Source organism: Cebidichthys violaceus, unplaced genomic scaffold, assembly GCF_023349555.1.
Source record: "Cebidichthys violaceus isolate CVI_PGR_0920_01 unplaced genomic scaffold, fCebVio1.0.p SCAF_13, whole genome shotgun sequence".
Classification (NCBI taxonomy): domain Eukaryota; kingdom Metazoa; phylum Chordata; class Actinopteri; order Perciformes; family Stichaeidae; genus Cebidichthys; species Cebidichthys violaceus.
In genome coordinates this window covers 1,169,770-1,192,865 of record NW_027176296.1, presented here as the reverse complement: position 1 = coordinate 1,192,865, position 23,096 = coordinate 1,169,770, and the positions used below count along the sequence as shown (strand labels likewise).

The following is a 23,096-nucleotide window of genomic DNA, read 5'->3' as shown; positions in this document are numbered from 1 at the left end:
TTAAATGGACTGAAAAGTGCACAAATTCTGGTTTGGTTCCCTGTAGCAGCTAATATTGTGACTGTGTTGTCTTTGAAAAAAAACAGTGAACTCTGCTTGTAAATGAATGTGAACATCTATTAAGTTTTCATCACCGACAGAAAACAATACTCAAGTTACAGGAGTAGAGAGAATAAATAAGTTATTGAAAAAGATCTTGAAGCAATTTCAATAACCCCCCCCCAAAAAAATTATACAGGATTCAGAGCCTTAATATACCAGCAAACCATTTTCCATATAAAGATATAGTAGATTTTTATAAATAAAACATTTTACACAGTTTGATAGGTGGCAAGGCAAACATTTCCAGGCGAGTGGGGTTCTCAATATCTCTAAAATTCTGGCTACGGTCAAATAACGATATGACTCAAATTTAGATGTTTATTAATCCTGCAAACTGTCTGCAGATGTATATGCCTGCAATGACGATTTGCCTGATTTAATGTTTAAAATAATGCAATATTTACAGCCATATACGATGAAAACATATTCATTCATTTTATTCATAGTACAATGATACAAACTTCTTCAGACGTCCATGATATAAACACACATCACGCCTCCAGTGACCGTGGAGGAGGCTGCTGTGTGGCGACCTGTCCACGTGGGGCGCTAGTTGCCCAGACATCAGCCGGCTGACGAGGTTAGATCTGCGGCGTGTAGATCTTTGCGTCACCGCTGATCTATCCGCTTTGTTTCTGTGTGGGGCGTGTTCAGCTTCTACGCCTCCAAGCTCCGGGAGAACGGACTGACTTTCTAGCTTCACCACCGCTGACAAATCCGCTGTTTCTTCCGCGACTCCCTCCGATAAACGTTCAGAGTTTAAACTGAAGCCCGAACAGCTTATATTTCAAGTTGATTTAACCGTCTGAGCGTCTTTCTTTTTCACTCGCGCGCGACTTATGTGTAGCCGTTGGACGGAACGAGCTTTCAACTTAAAACGAACCCGCAGACATTTTGTTATTTCTGAGAATTAGACCGTTTTTTTTTTTCCTCCTACTTTTTTTTCATCAGCGTAATCGCGGCTGTGTGAAGCAAGCGACCTGAAATCTTTTATTAAGGAGCACCACCACCACAAAGCGACGGAGGAAACCATTACTATCCCCCCTCCGCTAAATCCAAACACCACCGTGTGTGCGTAACGTTTTTTGTTTTTTTTAATTTACATGCGTTGAGCTCGCGCATCGCTGCCGCCGCTCGTGCGTTGAGGCGGAAAGGCTTCTTGCAACTGCGATGGATCATTTTGACTGACAGCTTTGGAAGAATTAGCTATTAGCTTTAGCCAAGCGAGGAACCAGCACTGGTTGTGGTGGTTTCCTGTTCAACAGACGCAGTAAATACGGGGGTCTGGACACAGGTACAAGGTCTACCATCACCCAGACAAGACACCGACTCCTTTACCTCAAAGTGCATCACTTATATTCGGTCGCTAGCTACCGTTAGCTAGTCGTCTTGCTAACGCTGGACTGTGCACGGTTGGGCTAGCTTTGGACAAAGGAAACATATAAACACGGGGCACTCAGTTGATCGTGTTAAGGAAGGAAAGCAACAAACAAGGAATTGACATGATGTTTCCACAATCAAGACACTCAGTAAGTGGTTTTTATTTTGACATTTAATTTATTTTCCTCCAGAATTTAGGTACCCCACCAACTGATTAACAGGCAGGTTAGCTAGTTAGGGGAATTATGCATGCTTGTTTTTTTAGGAGCATGTGGTAATTTAATGAAAGGTTTTATAGGAAACTGTTTTTTTTTGTCACGTTGTTTTATAACGGCAGTGTTTAGTTCTGGTAAGTTCTGTAGAAGATGTGTGGTTGTGGATTACAGAGACACGATGGGAGAAAACCCCCCTTTTTGTATTTAGGATTTAAACTGTAAAAACTTTTTTTTCTCCAGATGATGGTATATCCTCCAAAATCAAACAACTCTAATGAATGCTGTCATATTTCACAGCTCTATGTGATTTTCACACCCTTGTGTCAGTTAATTTTCAATGTGCTGCAGTCTCTAAAATACCAGATATATATTTTACAACAAAATATATAAATGATGTTGTCACTGTCCTTGTATGGTTACTGAACCATTAAAAAAAAAACCTGTACACTATTATGTGCAGGTGGGTGTTTCTATGACATCTCCTCAATTCCCCTAAATCTCAAGTTTCCATGGTAACGGAAACTAAGTCCAGGGCATGTATATGTATCAGTGATGAGGCCTCTCAGCCCATTGGTCAAACATTTATGTTAAGTGACTGGCACACTGGTGTCTCTGTATAAATGATGTTTTCCGGTCAAACTCAATTGGCTTCTTTTGGTGCAACAGAAATATGGTGACATAACCTGTATTTCCACCTCTTAGTCTTGGCTGCCATTTCACCTTTTCCCTTCCTCGCAAGGGCAAAATCTTAACAAAAAGGCATTTGTGTCGGTCCGGCTCAGGTTAACACAACAGCGAGAAGAAGACTGCTCCCTCTGCTTCTCCCTGGCAACGTCTTGTACTTTTTACTGCTCAAAGCGGAAGAGTTGTTTGCCGAAGCTAGAACCTGAATGTCTTTTGTGAATTGAATGGCTTTGCCCTTTGGCTGTGTGTGTGTGTGTGTGTGTGTGTGTGTGTGTGTGTGTGTGTGTGTGTGTGTGTGTGTGTGTGTGTGTGTGTGTGTGTGGCAGCCCAATTGTGGCACTGCCACTGATGCGATCCAGTAGCTGATGTGTGTTCCCCGACTCGGGCGCAGAATGTGAGGGTTTGGGAAACCTCTGGTCTGGCTTGTCAGACGAGTGAAATCCTGTATACACTGCGTCCCACTGAGCTCAACCTAAGGGTTCTGAAACTGATGATCTAAAACACCTACAGTTTGGGCTGTGTTCTCAACAAAAATATCTGTCACTATATTAAATTTGATCTTATCACGGCTCCATTTTAGATTAAAAAGAGAAAACATACATTTGAGATATAAAAGCCTTCATACCACTGCTCAAAAATTCAACAGTGACCATTTCATATCAGCAGCCGGTTACATGCTTTGAACAGTAAGAATCAATGTTTTTGTCTGTTGTGTTTTAGTCCATGTCACAGTATTTTAAATGTATTCTACACACTGACTGCGGTGCGATGCAAAGTTCAAAGCATTGTGGGATAGCAGGCCGGGAAAAAAGGGCGAAATTCAATTGGAAGGTTTGGTAATGCTTTGCAGAAGAAGAAAAAAGTGATTTTTAGTGGTGAAAAAGGACGTTTTGTCTTAACCAGCTGTGGATAAATGTTGTTGTTATTGTTGTTTATTATTCATACAATGCTTTCTCACAAGAAAGCTGGCTAGTTGACACGCCTACATTAATGAGCAATAGGTGGCAGAGATGAAGTCGTGGGATTTGTACTCGGTAGGTCTTCTGTAATTTCCGAAAGTTAAAAGTACTGACGGCCATTCATAATAATTTTTCAGATAGTATTTACCTGCATACTTCATTTCAGGGAATTACTGGGGTGAGATTCCACTTTAGAGCCCATGTTTCACCTCCTTCCTCTGGGTGAGGTGGTGGAGCAGTCGCCTCCTGATGGGGTGAGAACTCTGTCAGCTTCTCCGAGGTGAGAGAAGCTGGGCCACTCTGCTCCTGCCTGTCTGTCTGATAGAGGTTATTTTTCTAATCCAATTGAGTGCCCTTATGCTGCTTGATTGGAGTATTAAGACCCAACACACAGGATTAAAAATGGGGTTTGGGGAATTTAGGATGTCTGTTCACTCGTTCTGCAGCTGCTTTAGTCTTAACCTGCTACAACAAGCCATTTCCAACCCTCCACAAATACACCTGTGTACTAAACCCCCCCCCCACACACACACACACACACACACACACACACACACACACACACACACACACACACGTCTTCCCCCTTCAATTCCTCTTCCTTCTCAGCTGCTGCTGCTGCTGTCACAGGGGGCCGAGGATGGGGAGAATGTGTGACACTCGTATAGATATGAGTGTCACAGATAAGGAGCTGGAGGATGAGAGAATAACGGCACTGCCTCATAATAACAGATGATGGATCTCTCAAATGGACTCAGTCAGCACAGAATCTGCTTTCCCTCTATTTTCCTTTGTTCTCTCTGTAGTAACATTAGTGTTAAAGTTTCATATATATATGAATGATGTGCACAATCAAGGATCCGCTCATGTGTGATGCGTCTAATTTAAAGCAGCAGAGGAAGCTGTATTGGCGGTAGAGGCGATGTTTGGTCACATTGCACTAAAAGAATGTTAAAGCGCTTCCTGTGTGAATCACAGAAGATGTTGCCACTTAAGGCAATCTACCGTATTTTGTTTGAACAAACTGTAATGTGAAATGCCTAAAGGCTTTTATCTGATTCATGTAGAATAAGAGGAAGATGTTTCTGTCTTAACACTGGGTCGGGTCATTTTTCCCCATTTGCATTGTAGCGGCTTTCTTTCCAGTGATGCTCGTTTTGGGTTCACCGCCATCTTCCTCAGGCTGACATTTTGTTTGTTATATTGGGGACTTATTGTGCTCTCCAACTTAATAGTCATGCCTAGTGGAAGTGCTCACTTATTTTATAGTTTTGCCAGCATTTATTTTTTAACAAAGTGTTAACATAGCGAAATCGCAATATCGTTGGAAAGTAAAAACAATAAGCAATGAATTCAGTTTTACGTTTATTTCAGATATTTGTCCTATTTAGACACAAAGAAGCCTGTGCTTTTAAGAAGGACTCGTGTGCCTTTTAAGTCAATGGGTGCATTTTAATCCACTGTCACCGGTTACGGGCACAGTTCATTGGTTTAATAGGAAAAAGCCTCATTTGATAGCGGCACAGTGCCTGACCCAGTTGATAGCATTTGCCATATTGTTTGGGTGTTGATTAATCCTAATGCAGCTCCAACAAAGCTGGCTGTGGCGTGAAAGTGGAGCAACAGAAAGGCTCCGGTGCCAAAAGCCGGAGAGTAGAGCGAGTAATATGGAGGCAAAAATCTCTGGAGTCCCTGGAGCCCGTTGCTCCACCACTGTAGAGATGGCCACAGGTTGTATACACAGACACACAGACACACTCCCTCCTCCTCCTGCTTGTCTCCCTTTATCATGCGCTTCCTCCCAGATCTGATGTAGTGGTGGGAGGGTCAGGGGCAGAGGGTGCACAGGCATTATTAAGCCCACTTGAATTAACAGGACAGCCCCCAGCCTTTCCTCTAAAGCCTCCAGCTGGGGGGAGCTTAATCCCCATGGTCCCCTGTCTCGCCCATTAAACAAACTCCCCCCTCCCCTTCTCTGTCGCCCCGCTGCACACACACACACTCACAAACGCGTGTGTGTGTGTGTGTGTGTGTGTGAGCAACAAGCCTGTGTGTGTGTGTGTGTGTGTGTGTGTGTGTGTGTGTGTGTGTGTGTGTGTGTCAGTGGGGGGTATTAGACATTGAAACACACACACACACACACACACACACACACACACACACACACACACACACACACACACACACACACACACACACAGACAGAGACAGAAGAAAGCATGAGCACAGCATCGAACACACGAACATGCACTTTAGCTCCCTTCTCTGCTGGTAATTATCGCTCTTGTACATGCATAGAAATAAAAGGATTTTTTCCTTTCACTCATCAACAGCAAGGACACAGACACACACACACACACACACACACACACACACACACACACACACACACACACGGACATTCTTCCCAGCCTCAAGGGTCTTATCTGCTTTTTGTATCGGAGGAACAAATTGAATGTGGGGCTTGACACACGCAGGCCAGCAGATGTCTGGGTCGTTAAGGTTAGGCCAACTGATTAGCATGACAAACAGAGCCCCGCGGAGCCCCCCCCCCCCCTCCACCACCACCACCCTGCAGGAGGCCCTGCTGTTGAGTCGTCCAGTCGAGGCCATGGGTCACAGGTGATGTTGATTTTTGTGAAGGGCCACAGTGGATGATTGTCAAAATGCTTTGGGGTTGGTTGAAAGAGAGGGGTGTAGACCGGTGCAGCCCTCCTCTTCTTGAACACACACACACTGACTTGGCTTCAAGTAGGCAGAGAAGTTACATTTGAATACACATTCAAACACACTGACTTATACCCTTTTACAGAAGACCTGTGCACCTATGTATGCACACTTTCTTTCTAAATAGTTTCTAAGCTTTTTTTGATGGCCCCAGCAGAGAGATTACGGGAAACGTGGGGGAGAGAGGGATTCGACAAAGGACCCCCAGCTGGACTCTAACCGAGGGAAGTGGTTTGCGGTTGTCATCTTAACCCCATAAACACAAGATGCAGCAGGTATATGCGCTTTCAAACTGAGTGACTCCATACATGAGACTGTTGTTACAGGTAATCCCCAGCAGGGATTACGCTACTGTATTGCAAGCATGGCCTAAATTGACCCCCCCGTCGAGCCTCAGGGATTTTTCTTAAAAATGTATTTTCAAGATGTTTCTTTAAACTACAATTAGAGTGCGACAGTTCGATGTTACCCCGCAATATCTCTGTTGAGACATCCTATATTAATATAAAGATAAACCCGACAACAATAGTACAATATATCCTCAAGAAGATGTAAAAGAAGCATGGAGGGACAGGGAGCTGCAGTGTTAATGAGCAAATATTACAGCGTCTCTAGCTTAATTGCTGTCATGATTATGTTTGTGCTAATAACACTGGCAAGATGACTAGAGTGTAAATTACTGAGGCAAACTTCAAAGCTTTGTTGCATACGGTCAAACCCTATAAAACCATGTCACACAGTCAACAGCTCACAATGTGTTTTTAAAATGTATTTTGTGGAAGCATTTTTCAGTCAAAGATGAGACGATACAGATGTGATGGGTTATAGCAGTACTTGGCGTGCCCATCCCATTCCCTTTTCATTGAACTGGTACCAAAGTCTGCCAGCAGAACCCAAGCCGAGTTCCTGCTGATTAAGGTGGGCTGACTTTGACGCCGCAGAAAGCGAATGGAAACTCTGGTACTTCATGTGCATTTTGTTGGTCATGCTTAGGCCACATGAGATGTGGATCATATTCACTCTGAGGCTACAGCCACACTACTACGTTTCCCAGCATCCACACTACTGAGTTTTCGAGCGGCTAAGACAGAGGAGTTTGAAAATGCAACCAATGCTGGGTAAGTTTGAAAACTCCGGGGTTGTTCGTGGTGTGACAGGCGCTGAACCGGAGACCTTGTGTTGACCTAATGTATTGACCCATAATCTAGTGAGTGAGTGAGTGAGTGAGTGACCTGCAGCCTTGTCACTAAGTTTGAAAAAGAGAACTTGTTTTTCTTTTCACTATATTTCTCCGTTTGGGTATATAGAGGACGATTATTGAGGAGGATCTTAAGTATCAAGCTCAACCTTTTATTATTTAAGAGTACTGTACTATCACTTCCTGTTTACACCGGCACCCGCATGCTCGGTGTACATGATCAGTCATGTGATATTCATTTTCAGACGCGCTAGGAAATCATTCCTAGCGCGTCTGAAAATTAATATCACATTCCAAAAACGAGGCTGAAACAGGCTGTGTGGACGGAGGTCGCGTTCATTTTAAAACCGTAAACGTATTCATTTGGATGTAGGTATTGTATATTATACAGCTTTAGGTGTGTTTACATTAGTGTGAATATGTCTAAAGCAAAACAAGCGCGCTCACTTTTTGCACCATCCACTTGGAGTTCACGTTGTGCACCAGAGCAGCCTCTTGGAGGAAATACTGAATCAAGGCAACAGAAAACATGTCACCGCTCTATGAAGGATTCAGTCCCTGCTGGGCCAATCAGTTACACAACTTTCATGGTTATTTGTTGTGTTGGACAGAAATGGCTGATATAGAATGTATATGGACTCAATAAAATCAAAGTAAATTTAATTTACAGATTAAAAGACCACATAAACCATATTCATAAGGCGCAGGCAAGGCCAAGGGAATACAAGACCGCTTAGTGTGGGGTTTATTGCCATCATGAGACAAAACATACGATGTGAAATAACCAAGAACTTTGTCAAAATGAATGATAGTGTAATGACAACCCACGACTTCCCCTTTTAACATTGATTAAAATAAGATTTGCAAGTTATATCTCTTACCTCTTTGTCTGCCTGGGCCGCTTTGCCTTACACAAAGTACCGCAGCAAACAGAAAGACGGTGAAATATAAATACAGTCAGATGTCTACTGAACTGAGTTGAACCATGTTTTTGGTTTAGCGTGTGTGTGTGTGTGTGTGTGTGTGTGTGTGTGTGTGTGTGTGTGTGTGTGTGTGTGTGTGTGTGTGTGTGTGTGTGTGAAGGATGTTGTGTATGAAGAGAAAAAAGTAGAATGGTAATGAGTTTGTGCTTGTGTGTTTATGTACAGGCTCACGCACACGCAGTCAAGAGCTTGTGTGTGTGGGAGTGAAGATGGGGGTGTGTGGAGTGAAGCGGCTGCATCAGTATTCAGCAGTGGCTCCCTACGAGGAGTGTGTGGGAGGTGGGAAGGAGGGAGGGTGGTGGGTGGGTGGGTGGGGCAGCCCTTCCTCAGAGCAGAACGGTGCGATGGGCTGGAACAAAGCGGCACAGCGGGGGGGCTGCGTGGCCCTCCTCGGCCAGGGGCCCCTAGACCTGCCAAAAAACGAGAGGCACTGCACCAGTTCCGACAAGAGAATTAGCTGCTCTGTTTGTGTGCCTAAGAGCAGCAAGGCCCCGACTGAAACAACATGCCGCCTCAGCTCCACCAAGGTCTCAGTCAGACACCGTGAGGATTCACAGCAAGGCAAAGAAAACATCCCTCGTTCAGGGGGGGGGGGGGGGGGGGTGAGGACAGACGTCCACTATCAGACAGCACTGGTTTCTATGGTGTTGTATTCAGGATACACGTTGGCAGGTATTGTCACCACCGTGCTGTGTGGTCGGTGTCCTGCTAAGCCGTCCCGTCCTTATTATACATGCTTGATATTTGCAACGGGACACCCTGTTAACTGGTCCACTCAGGCTAATGACGTTTTCTTAGTCTAACTGGGGTTTTCAGATTGGAAATAGAAGAAGGTTAAAAAAACACGAGGGGCCGCATTGGATTCGGCGTATTGCCACAGGTAGCAGTAAGAACACAAGATGTGTCCAGGAAGTCCAGATGTATCAATGGACTGATTAGTTAGAAGAATTATCGAACACTGCACAGCAGTATACGATACTACAATACGTTTTACAGCTGGAAAGTCACCATTAATCCTTTTTTGTAAAGAGAGTTTGAGAGAGAAATGGTAAAATTACGCCGTTCATTTAAATAAATGATTTTACCAGAATAAATTGCAGTGGTTTGCTGGATAAAATGGCATTATGTTGTTGCAAAAGCTTTGTCTTTATGTGTATATACTTTCAAACGCCGTGAAAAGCCTGCTGTCATAGAGAGAGACGCGATAATCATTCAAATATGGGGATAACTGCACACACTTTGGGGCTTTCTGTTCGTGCAGGAATTCATAGTGTTCCACCCGTTTCTACATATTAAAAGTGACCAAACAAGTTGACAAGAAGACAAAATACTACAAGCGAGAAGTTAAAATCTTTACTTTCTCACCTCCGCAGCGGACTTGCCTGTTGGGTTCTCAGTTTCAGAAAGTTACAACAAAGTGTCGGCCCACTCGTCCACCTTCCAATGTAGGAAAGGTGTGGAGAGAAAGGCGCTGTGTGTTGAGGCACGCTAAAGCCTCAACACACAGTGAGCACACTAACTACTTCAATTTAAACTGGAGCTGTAGTGCGGGCGTTGAGCAGATGAAACGGAAGTTCCCTAGTGTCGGCCACATGCCGGCATTCCAGCCTTCTGCTTTCATTGTCCACTTATTTGTTGCAAACTTTGGGACTAATCTTCCTTTCCTCCGTCCGTGTCTTCCCTCCTTCCCGGCTGTTGTAAGTAATAACCTTGGTTTTTACAAGCAGGCATCAATCATCTGCACAAGCGTACTGGGTGTAATCTTAAAGCCCCCCCCGTCTGCGAGGCTGGCTTTAATCTCAGCCATGGTCTCAAAACCCACAGCCCTGTCGGCCTCACCACTTTCCCCACTCTTGACAAATTGCCCATTTCCCTTGGCTTTGCAATCTCTGCACTATTTCCGTGCGTGTGCGTGTGTGTGTGTGTGTGTGTGTGTGTGTGTGTGTGTGTGTGTGTGTGTGTTGTGTTTTACAGTATGAGCGCCCCCACCTTGTTTCTGCTGTGTTTGTGTACACACCTGTGTGTGTGTGTGTGTGTGTGTGTGTGTGTGTGTGTGTGTGTGTGTGTGTGTGTGTGTGGGGTGGGGGGGGTACTGCGCGCTTGACTGGCCTTGCACAGGGGGGTCAAAAAGACAGTTCTGCGGAGTGGGGGGGGGGGGGCGCGCCACCAAGCCTATGTTTGCAAGGGCACTTCACTCGAAGTGATAAAAGTAGAATAATCCTCTTTAAAGCGTCTTAACGAGGTCAAATCTGTTGAGCTGAAAGGGGGAGGTGTGTGTGTGTGTGTGTGTGTGTGTGTGTGTGTGTGTGTGTGTGTGTGTGTGTGTGTGTGTGTGTGTGTGTGTGTGTGTGTGTGTGTGTGTGTGTGTGTGTGTGTGTGTTGTTGGGATAACGCTGCAGAAATGGGGGTAAGCCTTGGCTTGGTTCGTGAGAGATAATAATCAAAATCAAATTCCTGGCCCAAACAGGATTAGGCTCTCCCTGCGCTCTAAAGCCCCTGTCCAGAGTGGCTGAAGACACAATCCTATTCCTCAGCCTCCTCTGATACACACACACACACACACACACACACACACACACACACACACACACACACACACACACACACACACACACTCTCTCTCTGAGCAGCTAACATAGCAAGGCGCGCTTGGCCCAGACAGAGTTGGACGCGGGCCAGTTAGCCCTGTCCCCCCCTCAGATCACTGGGCGCATACGCTTTAGTCCAAACACTAATCTGGGATATTTAGATGGAATTGTTTGGTTGCAGCTATTCTTAGACGGAGGATGTGATCTTGTTTGGTGCTGGTGTATTAGCAAAAGGCTTTAAGCCCTCAACGTCTGGCTCGGTAAATCATGTCATGATGGATTTTTTTTTTGCTGCGAGGTTTGCCCACATGTTAAACACATACCCCACATGTTGTATTCACCAATACACAGAGCCAGGCGTAATTATCCCCTTCAGTAGGGTGACTGCTACATGTAGACTCTCATTTTAGAGGAAATGAGCCAAGAATTTATGGGAATGTCTTGATCTGGGTGTATTGCAATATTTCATACCATCTAAACACCACTTTCAGTACCTGCTTTTCAGCCCTTTTCACAAAAGCATTTTTCTAAACAACTCCCATCTAGGCTTGAATTTACCCCCTGTCATTTCTACCCTCGGCACCGAACTCAAGGAGGCTAATGGTTATTTTGCTTTCAACATAAAACACTTTCCCTTCTTCTCAGTCATTGCGTTATCTTTGAATAACAATGTGTCTGGGTCCGAGATGGACGGAGGAGGTGGACGGCTCAAATGGCCTCCGTGGGACTGTTGCTGTGGAGCAAACAGACAGCCTGGCGTTGAGAAATAGGCCAACTGCTCGTCTGTGTAGATCTCCGGCATTCATTTAAAAGTGGGAGAGAGAGATAACATCCAGTCATTAGTGAGTGATTACAATGCCAAGGCCCTATCCATGCCCCAACACACACACACACACACACACACACACACACACACACACACACACACACACACACACACACACACACACACACACTCCAACTGAGATGTAAACAGCCAGGCAGGGCTCCAGGAAATACAATCCCCACGCTGCCGCTGCCCTCAGGCAGGATTTATACTGAGGAGCATGTTTTCCAATGTATCCTGCTGCTATTGTCTGTGTGTATTTCAATTGTGTGTGTGCTCTGCCTGGATGTATGTACTGTATTCATGTATTGTTGGTGTGTCTAATCAGTGCAGTGTGGTCTGTTTGTGTGTGTGTGTGTGTGTGTGTGTGTGTGTGTGTGTGTGTGTGTGTGTGTGTGTGTGTGTGTGTGTGTGTCTGTGAAGCCGAGCCCCCCCCCTCTATAATCTCCATCCCTCCCCTTCGCCTTTGTCGGCTGATCTATGGAGCAGAAACAGCCTTAGCCTGATTCTTATTTAAAATAGACATTATGTTTCACAGTAGATTTCACATGGATTGGACCAGATGATGAGGCCAGGAAGGGTGGGGGGGGGGGGGTGATGATGAGTGGGCTTTGGGTTGGTGGGTGGGTGGGGGTGGGGCAGCAATTTCCTGAAACGATGAATCCCATTTATTCGCTGAAGACTGTCTCAATTGCCTCACCAGCGCACAAAGCTTTTTAATGCTTTAATTACGTCTCAAAGGAGCAGGGCAGAATCAAATTAGAGATTGTCCTACATTTAGGTACTGTGTGTGTGTGTGTGTGTGTGTGTGTGTGTGCGCACTATGCAAATTTTGCATTTGAGGGAGTGTGTGTGTGTGTGTGTGTGTGTGTGTGTGTGTGTGTGTGTGTGTGTGTGTGTGTGTGTGCGCGCGTGTGTGTGTGTGTGCGTGCACTATGCAAATTTTGCATTTGAGGGAGAGTGTGTGTGTGTGTGTGTGTGTGTGTGTGTGTGTGTGTGTGTGTGTGTGTGTGTGTGTGTGTGTGTGTGTGTGTGTGTGTGTGTGTGTGTGTGTGTGTGGGCTGTTGTATCCTTGTGTATGATTCATGGTAGTGAATATTTGTTCCTCTGGCAGCCAAGAATCATACATAGAGGCTTATCACCCCCCCCCCCCCCCCCCACACACACACACACACAGACACACACCTATTCAATGTTAAGGCTCTCTGTTTTGCTCTAACACACACATATTTCTCTGTCACTTTCACACTGTCTAGGCTATTCTTCTGTAACGCAAACAAAAGACTGCACACACACGATAGCCTCTCATTTGCAGAAACGTACACAGCGTGTAGGCACCTTTTTTTTTTTTTTGTCTGAGCAGATGGCACGTGTCACAATATTACGGCAGTATTTCATTAACATTATGGGCATCCATCTGTTGTGGGCTCTCAGGCCCCCACAGAGCACCTTGTTGTGGTCACTGACAGAGAGAGAGAGGTAGAATAAACATTGTTAGTGGTGTATATTGTGTACATTGTGGAGCCAGGAGAGGCCTGCATGGTCTGGTTGTGTAGTGGCCAAAGTATCGGGGCGGCTCTGTGAGAATCGTCCTTTACTGAGCGTTTTATCCAGGATTTAGGCAGCTTTGTGATGACCTTGATGAATAGTTAACTGTACTTGGTAACACATTTTACATCGTAAGCAAAACAATACAGTCTCATATGACTGTTCCAATACTTGTGCGTCTGGCAGCTGAGAACCATGTGCTTTTTATTAACAAAAATATGTCTTCAGTCGTTGTGGTTCCCTCCCGTCCTGTTAGCAGGGTTGTAAGCTAGCATGTACATTAAACATCACCTCCAGCTATGCTTTCAAATTATGATCTGCTAAATATGGCCACATTTGATCTGCGGTCAGAAAATACATCCCGTTCTGATCTATGTTAGAAATCTTTGAAGTATTTCAAGTAGAAGGTGAAGTGTGACAGTTATCTTTTACCCCCAAGCAACCAGATGCTGACTACTGTCAACTACCTTCTTTAGTCTGGTTGCAAACATTACACCCCTATTAAAAACAAAAATTGCCCTAAAACCACTTCATAAACAACATATGTTTGACTATATACACGCGTTTACGTCGCCCCACTCGTACATGGAGTGTGTTAGTACTGTGTGCACAGTTACAGGAACATTATGTTGATTTCTTTTGGCTGGATGACGATGAACAACTAGAGTTGTGCTTCAGAAAATTTGTAGCAGATTTTATTTTCTCGGCCTGGGAGAGAAGGCGGAATATTTAGTTTGAGATCGGGCAGTGAAGTAACGCGTCATTTTGTAATTTAATGAAACGTGTGTCCACTGCAGCTGTATTTTGGGTGTGTTATAAACCCATGAGGTTTGGGCACATAATGTGCATGATGCAAGAATAAAGCTATCAATCAAAAAAAAAATATATATATATATCAAAATGTAGTAAGCATTCTGTTTCCAGAACTCCTCCTCAGGATATAAAGGCCGGTTACCGCATTCAATGATCCCGTAAAGTAGGGAAGGGAATCACTTCAAGATTTTAGTACTTATTATTATAGATAATATTATATTCAACTAGTTCTGAATGAAATGATGAGTGACGGTTACATACAGGTCTGCGCCATATTGTTTTAGGTTTCATTCATAACGTTTACTTTCAAATTATTATTATTATTATTATAAATAATATAGGCCAGTCCTCCACAATTCAAAATGTATTGAACAAACATGTTTTTATCTAACGAAATATTCTACTTTAATCCATAGTTGTTGGCGTTAAGCCTTTCAAAAACCACAGTTTCACTGCATTCAAAAAACAGTTTGCTCTCTGCCATACTGTACACAAGGTGGCGCGTTCATTTCAAATTGAAAGTTCTTCCTCTTCTTGCTTTCCTTTCCCTTGTCGTCTTCTTTTTCTGTCTCTTCTCTCCGTCTCTCCTCTGTATTCCCAGCGGAACAGGTTGCCAAACCTGAGGCTGTTGACCGAGAGAGAGACTTTGGTATTTTAAACGTTTGCATACTGCGCTACACAGGAAGGAAACCGGATCTAGGGCAACAACTTTACCCCCCAGGCACAAAGGGGGGGGGGGGGGGGGGGTAACCTGTAGGAAGACACACAGGAAAACACACCATACGAGTACAGGGAACAGTTACTGCAGTGTGAGTTACACGGCTGCCTGTCGCTAAGTGCCTTGTGTTGACACAGGCTCTGTGTGGCACAGACCCGTAGATCCGAGCTGTTGTTTGCCGAGTTTGGTCCGCGCCATACCGGCCGGAGTGATAATGGAAAAAGGTTATTCTGCTTTACAGTCGGAGCCTCTGTCTCCGAGTAGCGGCTTGGTTTGTGTGGATTGGGGCTTCTTTGTGGTGGTAATGTCAGCACTTCTCATGACATTTGAAAGTGTAATGGCCGAGGTCACTGGGCTGTTTAGCGGGAATGTATGTGTTATTTTTTTTTTTTTAATGACCTCCTAACTGTCTTTGTCTTCCAACCTTAATGCTTCTTGTAACATAATCTAAACTATTTAAGTTGATGTCCAAACCGATATAATCCCAATAGTTTATATATATATATTTCCCCCCAGAAGGCTTCTCAAGGAATTCATCCCCGACCCTAAAACCATGTTGGAGCAAAGCACCGCCTACTGAGCCAGACAGCAAAAAAACTAATTCAGCCTTTTGAAGTGCGCAGGTTCATTCCTGCAACTTGAAGCAATCCTGTTGCTTAGCATATTCTCTGGCCATGGTTCTGTGAAGGCGAAGCAGCCTATTTGTAGTTAAAAATGAAGCTGAGCGACACGCTGTGGGGAGCAGGGTACAAAGCGACGGGTCATTCCTAACAGCGGCGGGCTAGCATCCCGTAAGTGCAGCAATCAGATTCCTGATGGTGTTTTATGCCTGCTTGATCGTAGTGGGAAAATGTCGATTTTTTTTTTTTTTCTTCTTTTTTTTTCTTTCCCCACCTGACCCATTATGCAGCTTGCTGGGAAATAATGAGATTTGGTCCCTATTTGGGTTTGATGCTTGCTGTGCTCTAACACACAACCAGGCCATCCACGGCTGCCTGGGGAATGTAGTGTGGACAGAATTACAATAAGGGCTAATAGCAGCATCCAGGCTAGGTGACAGAGCGACGGTGTAGCTCGCTGTGTGAGGCCCAAAACAAGTCTCTCTTTCACATGACTTGAGTAATTTGGTGTCAATGAACACTCAAAGTTTGGCTTAATTATGAAACAAAGCCCTAACCCTCACTAGGCTAGTGCTGTGTTACACAAAATCACATTAGACACCATGGTATCACTACCGAAATAATCTGGTTATGATTAATTATTGTCCAAACTGTTGCTTGATTCATTAATAATAGTCAATAAAATGTAAGGAAATTGTGAAAAGTGCTAAGCATAATTTCCCAGAGAATGTCTGCAAAAGCAGCAAATCTTTACTTTGGAGAGACTTGAAAAACAATACATTAATACATTAGTTGGCTAATCATTTAATCTGTATATCAAACTACTCTGTATTTTTTTTTCCAGTTGGCTCCATTCAAGTATTGGTGTAATTTATTTTTCTGTAATCTTGTTCCAACTTAAAAAAATGTTTCCCTGCCCTGTTTGCCTTGGCTTTGTTGTTGTAGCCCCATTTCTGCAACACACAACGGCCTCATCTCGTTTCTCAGTTTGTACATCCTCGATTCCTCTCCTCACCTCCTCTCACCTGAGAGGCGAGCGCAGAAGGCAAAGGAGAGGAGTCGAGGCAGCAGGCGTGTAACAAAACGAGACATCCCTGCTTCGGACGTGACGTCAATTAAATCTGACGTGTGGCACAGCTGCACCACCTGTCTGTTGTTTTGTTGTATTTTATGATCTGTCAGATGAGCATAACAGTGTTCATGACAACTTAAATATTTCATTTTAATTCCATTCACAATTGTGTGTGTGTGTGTGTGTGTGTGTGTGTGTGTGTGTGTGTGTGTGTGTGTGTGTGTGTGTGTGTGTGTGTGTGTGTGTGTGTGTGTGTGTGTATTCCGGCTGTGTGTCATGCCTCTTTCATACGTCATGGGTGCCGATAAAGTCTACCGCAAAGGACACACCTGTGCTCCACTCATAGCTCTTCCGGCAAGCCTCCTCTCTCCTCAAAATGCATTGTGGGACATGAGACTCCTAAGTAGAGTTGCAGGTATAATACAGAAAAGATAAAAGTTGCAGCCGTTGCATTTGTTGTGATGTGATTAGAAAGAAAACCAAAGTCTTTGGGTGTATTGTTTGTTTTGATGTTTATTTTGTTTCATGTGGAAAGGCACCGTAACTTTTTTTTAACGGAATATTGTTTTAATTGACTTTCTAGATAATATACTTTACATCACTACCGCAGTTTAAGTTTATATGTATAGTGATAGAAGATTTGAACCATATCACCTTCCCTTACTCCACTTATGCTTCACAACAAGCACATCTATGAGTGAACAGCTGAGTGTGACGGCACAATGTAGGAATTTAAGAGACTTTTTATTTGGAGCTAAATCTTTTCAACACCTCAAAAGACTCGATGCGGTCTCAACCAAGTTCCCTACAATAAAACTTCCAAATGTGTGTTACCGTCATTATTTTTACTAGCAAGGGGTACTCCAGCACGAGCACGTAGGTTTACGTAACCCTAATTGAACGTTGGAATAACAATAAGGAATGTTGGAATAATAATAACACACATTGGATTATAACTTCAATTGGCTGTTGTGGCTCGCAACATATGCTTTAGTTCATAATGGCCGTGGCTAATAACTCTCTATGGTTGCTTTTGCACTGTTAAAGACTCTGCTGGAGCCAGACCAAGGACAGAAAGAGTCTGGGTTATGTCTATAGAAGGTTAAATAGGGGTGTGTCGACATCATTTATGGCTGATTGTGTCTGTCTGTGGGTTAGGCTCGTGTGATTGAGATCTATAACAGAATAGAGCAAACGCAGAGGTTTAAATATCAGGCTGAAACAATGGGTATGCATGTTTCTGCTTTGGTGCCTGTACAGTTTTAGTCTTGATCAACATTTGGCCCCTTGTGTGTGAAAACATCCTCGGCAACCGGTTTCCTAGTAATGTCGCACAACTGCTTGATTTCATGTTCATGTTTTTAATCATTTCTGCTCTTTCTCATCTTTTGTCTTTTCACTCGGTTTTGACTTTATTTTTTTTCTCTTTCTCTTAGGCTTCATCGCAGCAGCTGAAATTCACAACCTCTGACTCCTGTGACAGGATCAAGGATGAGTTCCAGTTCCTCCAAGCACAATACCACAGGTGCAAACAGAAACACACACACACACACACACACACACACACACACACACACAAAGGAGAAGCAGTTCTTTGAAATACGTAGCATATCTCTAAGCTATACACATATCTCTTAGTAGTTTCCTCTATTGCACACATTGTTGTAACAGTAGCCACGATGTTAAACTGCAGATTTGAGCTGCAGTATTGCTGCCATATATTGGCCACAAATAGGTCTTAATGTGAATGTATGTCCTTTTTCAACACTTATGTCACACAATGTTGTCACCTTCACTTGGAAACTATCCTGCGTTTCATTTAACAGATCTTTCCTAATACCGTATTTTCCGCACTATAAGGCGCACCGGATTATAAGGCGCACCTTCAATGAATGGCCTATTTTAGAACTGTTTTTATATATAGGGCGCATCGGATTATAAGGCGCATAGAATAGAGTAGGAGTAAGCACAGTACCGGTGTTTACCGCTATTACTTCGGCGACGCCCCTGACTACGGTAGCCGTAATGCTGCAAGCGGTGCGGCTTTGTAGTTTACCAGTCGTACTGAAACATTTTGACAGAGCGCCGTGTACAACCAGTATGGATCAACCAATTAACCAATTGATCCATATATAAGGCGCTCCGGATTACAAGGCGCACTGTCGTTTTTTGAGAAAATTAAAGGCTTTTAAGTGCGCCTTATAGTGCGGAAAATACGGTAAGTTCCCTGGAAATAAATCTAGAATTTGACACAAAGTATAGGTAAAATAGATCGTGTTCAGTTCGTACACTTCCAATTAATAAATTCCTATTGGATGCTAAGCCACTGTTACTTTTGGTCAGTGCACAGCAGACCAAATTAACATGCAAAATGGTGCATTTGTCTACAGGCAAGCACAAAACTCAACATGTATTGGGAATGAATAGATATTTACTTTGGCTTAAATGTAGCAGTTGTTTCAAGGAATTTCCTCAGACATCAATCGTTGCTTTTTAACTCCAGACTACTAAAAAACTAAAATAACAGTCTGAGAACTCTCTCTTTCCCAAAGTCTCTATTTCCTCTATATTTCTTCCCAAAAAACGTAAAAGAAGTTCTTTTGGAATGATAAAAACTCTGCTGGAGATTGAGAGACACAGCAGTCAACTGTGATAAAATGAAGACGTCTGCCATTGTTCCACTATTCCTCAGCTCCACCACCACCCTGCACACCGAGGCAACATCCTTTTATTGACTCCTACCTAAATCAATCTCGTTTACCCTCACCCATTGATCTTGCTTTACCGCTTAAATACCGCTACAGTGCCAGTAGTCTGAGGCGCTTCCAAAGTGCCTGGTTCGACCTCAACTGATCCGTTTGATAGCAGTTTTAAAGAAGAAGGGGGGGAGACGCCACGGGGTCTGCATCTCTGCGAGAGATCCTCTCTTTGTGAGAGGGGAGTCTTTGAAGCCCGCCTTCCTTCCTGAGGAGGTTGTTTTGTTCCTCTGTACCCAGAACCTTCCAGAGCCTCTGCCGGTTACAGAGACAGGCGAAGGCAGATGAAAGCCTGACAAATTGTGTGCGCGAAAAAATTCCTGCTCTGGTCTGATCGCTCTTGTTTGCGGAGGATTCAGAAGCGGCGCGTCTTCTTTTTCCTCTCGCCTTTTGGTTTTTTGTAATTCCCACAACGATGAGCAGCACCGTTTAACCCTCTTCAGAGAGCCAGGGCGCAGTTGAAAGAATACCTTTTTTGTCTGAGCGTACAGAACATGCATACAGTGCCTATTGACTCAGGAGGGGGGCTGGGTAGGGGGGTGGGGGGCTTGGGAGACACAGACGAGGCTTTGTAGCGCTTTGCTGCTGTGCCGTGCTTGTCTGTTGCTGAAGCCTTTAAAAGGCAAATGTACCGCAGGCGATCCCCCGGGTATAGTAGCGAGCATTGTAGCTGTCGCTGTCTTCCTCTCCCCACCCCACCCCCATCCCCCCACCCCTCCTCTCCCCCCCCACCCTCCCCTCGTTCACATGCATAAATAGATCAGGGAATACATAAATCAAAATAAAGATGACAGCAGGAGCGATTTAGAGACGGAAGAATCGGCAATAAAACTCCATCAAAGTGTCGTTTGAGAGCGGCGGTGCAGGCCCGGGGGGGGGGTGGGGGGGGGGGGGGGGGGGGGGGGGCTGAGCACCGATCACCAATCAGAGGCGGCACAAAGCTGATCCCAGGTAGGCCTGTCGTCATGACAACCCACCAAACCAGCCTACGCTTGTACACGGGAATAGCAGGAAGGGTTTCATGTAGGAGGGGAAGGGGGCGTTTTGGGATAAGTGGAGCTTATCCACCACACAAGAATAGGTGGCAGGAGAAAATTTGCCTATCGACCCCAATGATCAAGTTTGGTATCGGTTAGCTGCCTTAGCATAAACAAACACGATCATCTCGTAAAGTGGACTTACTGTGTTCCCATCATAGACTGTATATAAAGATGGACAACACGACCGCTCCCAAAAAGTGAAGCCAAAACATCTTGATCGCCCCCCAGGTAGTAAAAAAAAAAAAGCATCCGGTCTTTTTTTTTAATGTTCTGCATTTAAAGATCATTTTAAATAAGGATGATAGCATATGAGGCCATAGCTTGACCTCATTTAATCTTAGAAGGAATAAAATCAACCTCTGAGACTTTAATGAAGGTAATCGATCACAGAAGATTTGGATATTAACTTTTACATAAAGGAGGTTCTGTGTTTTGAGTGAACTGAATGAGGAGTGTTTTTAGGAGCACCACGAGTGCTCAGTCACATTCTGGGTCATTACAGGATTTCTGTGTGCTCTTTTTCCGAATAAATATTTCAAGCAAAAGTTTCTAAACTGGGTGGCATGGTGGGAGTGTCAACACCAAGCTGCAAGTATTCCCTACAGCCTCGTCTTTTCTGAATGGAGTTTGGAGGGATTGTCACGTGAATATGTTGCGTTGGCCCACAACATGTCCCCCATACATGCTGAATAGGCTCCCGTCCCTCCGTGGGGATAGAACATAGATAGATTAATTAGTTCAGTGTGTTCTGAAGAGCAAATTAGACTAAATAAATACCAGCGGATAGAGGTTGGCCATTTTAGGAGGTTTGGCACTCTGTGTGCTTAAGCCCTAAATGTGTGACAGACTGTGAATATACGTCTTTCAATGAAGACTACATCAGAGATATTTTTCCAGAAAGCAGTTCTCCACTCCATAAAAACCTTCCACGCATTTTGCTTTCTGGCGCTCGGGTTAGAATAAGCTGGCTAGACCTTTGCGGCCTCAGGGAATAACTGATTTTGCTGCAAGCGGACAAGACTTATGGCCGGTCATAAGTCACAGAACAGCGCATCGGCAATTGTAAATAAATAAGATATATTCAAACTAAGTACTATGTAGTACATAGTTATCAATGATTACATTCTGAGGGACCAAAAAACGTTATATGCAAAAGTAGCCGACGTAAGTAAAGCACATCATAAAAACTCCTTCACTTTCATTTCTCTCTTTAAAAATGAAGAAATACTATCGTCTAGATCTTTTATGGTTAGTTTAATGTTCAGTTCCAGATTTATTTGTTCATTACTTTGAGTTTCAGCTTCAGTTTGAGGTTTATATCGGCTATTTATTTCGGTACGCCTACATTATAAGTTTGAGTTGAATCTTTAGTGATCCAGATTTATTTATTCAGGTGTTCACATTGACTTAGATGTTCAGTTTTCCAGTTTGTAGTCTTTAATGGAGTTATTCAGATTCATTATTACTCTTTTAAATGTCAAATAAGATACTTAATTATATATGTTTCAGTGTTATAATGTCCATCATCATAATGTCATCATGTCCGATGAATAAGAATGAACGCTCCACCAAAAGCTGAACAGCTAACACTGCAGCTGCTGCGATAATTATAGAAGAAGCACAATACTGTGTGTATGCGTGAGCTCACATTATTGGCCCCGTGTAACACCGTGTTCAGTCTGCCAGTTAAGACTAACAGCGACGAAGACTCAGGCAGCGCTCGCTGTAATCGAGCTGTCATTCCCGCAGACAGCTGAGAAGAACATCCCGGCATAAATATACACACACCATCAAACAGGTTTCAGACTTATCCCAAATCTGAAACTATCCACCGTGTGCCTGCGCATATCTTTATTTGATCTGAGTCTTATCCTGTCCTCACATCGGATGATGCCTTCTGAGACTGGCACGTCGTAACTGGCTGCTTCAGTCAAAAGGCATCGAGGGGGAATTTTTTATTTTTTTCTTCCCCTCCTCTGTCTTTTGCATTTGACGATCTGGGTGACTTGTTGACGCGTCCTCCTTTGTCCTGTCGCCTCGCGTGACATCAGCGCTGACATGATTACAGCTAATGGCTGTCACAGGGACCGGGTCGCAAGGAAGCTCTCCCAACACTATATTTAGACTTTTCTTTTTCTTTTTTTTTTTACTTCACTGCCTTTTCTCTGATATAGAAAGCAGACATTTTGGCTCGACACCATATCTGGAGTTCGGTTTGACCTCCTCCTGTCACGTGACTAGTAAAGGTGCTAATGATGATGATGGTGATAAAGACGATAATAGTAGCCGAGATGATGACAATGGAGGTGGTGCAGCTGATGATGATGAAGGTGGGAGGCAGTGATGATGAAAGTGATGACAGTGCCGTTGGTGGTGATGAGGATGAAGGGGGTGGAAGTCACCTGGTGTCAGCACTTTAGAGAGAACACTGTCAAGCTCACTAACACAGGCTGACTCTCTCCTCTCTCCTTCTCTCCACAGTTTGAAGCTTGAGTGTGACAAGTTGGCCAGTGAGAAGTCAGAGATGCAGCGCCATTATATCATGGTGAGTGAAGCTGTGTGTGTGTGTGTGTGTGTGTGTGTGTGTGTGTGTGTGTGTGTGTGTGTTTAGCACCAGAGGTGATGGTTTGTCATCTCGCCACAGTGTGTAATATTTGATTCTTACATAAAGATGTTGATGTTTACATGGAAAGAAATGATTTACTGTTCTTATGTTCTCACTCTCTGTTAATTAATACTCTTTCAAGTGCAATTGTTCTCTTATGTCTCTTTTCTTGTTGCTCGTTTTTATAGCTTTGGCCATCTGTTCTTTGTACAGTACTCACTAAAATTGCGTACACTAAGAAAATTGCTTAGATCTTATAATC

At 43.9% G+C, this 23,096-nt stretch overlaps 1 protein-coding gene across 4 annotated transcripts in view; it reads left to right on the top strand.

Moving 5' to 3' along the window:
• The first annotated feature begins 751 nt into the window (after nt 1-751).
• Nucleotides 752-23,096, top strand: part of tle5 (TLE family member 5, transcriptional modulator) — a 34,819-nt gene continuing 12,474 nt past the window's right edge. For all 4 annotated transcript variants that reach the window (XM_068707251.1, XM_068707250.1, XM_068707249.1 and 1 more), the window contains exons 1-3: nt 752-1,631; nt 17,870-17,958; nt 22,711-22,774. In XM_068707251.1, the coding sequence (XP_068563352.1) occupies nt 1,605-1,631; nt 17,870-17,958; nt 22,711-22,774 (180 nt within the window). In that variant the 5' untranslated portion in view covers nt 752-1,604. The remainder of the gene's footprint in view (nt 1,632-17,869; nt 17,959-22,710; nt 22,775-23,096) is intronic.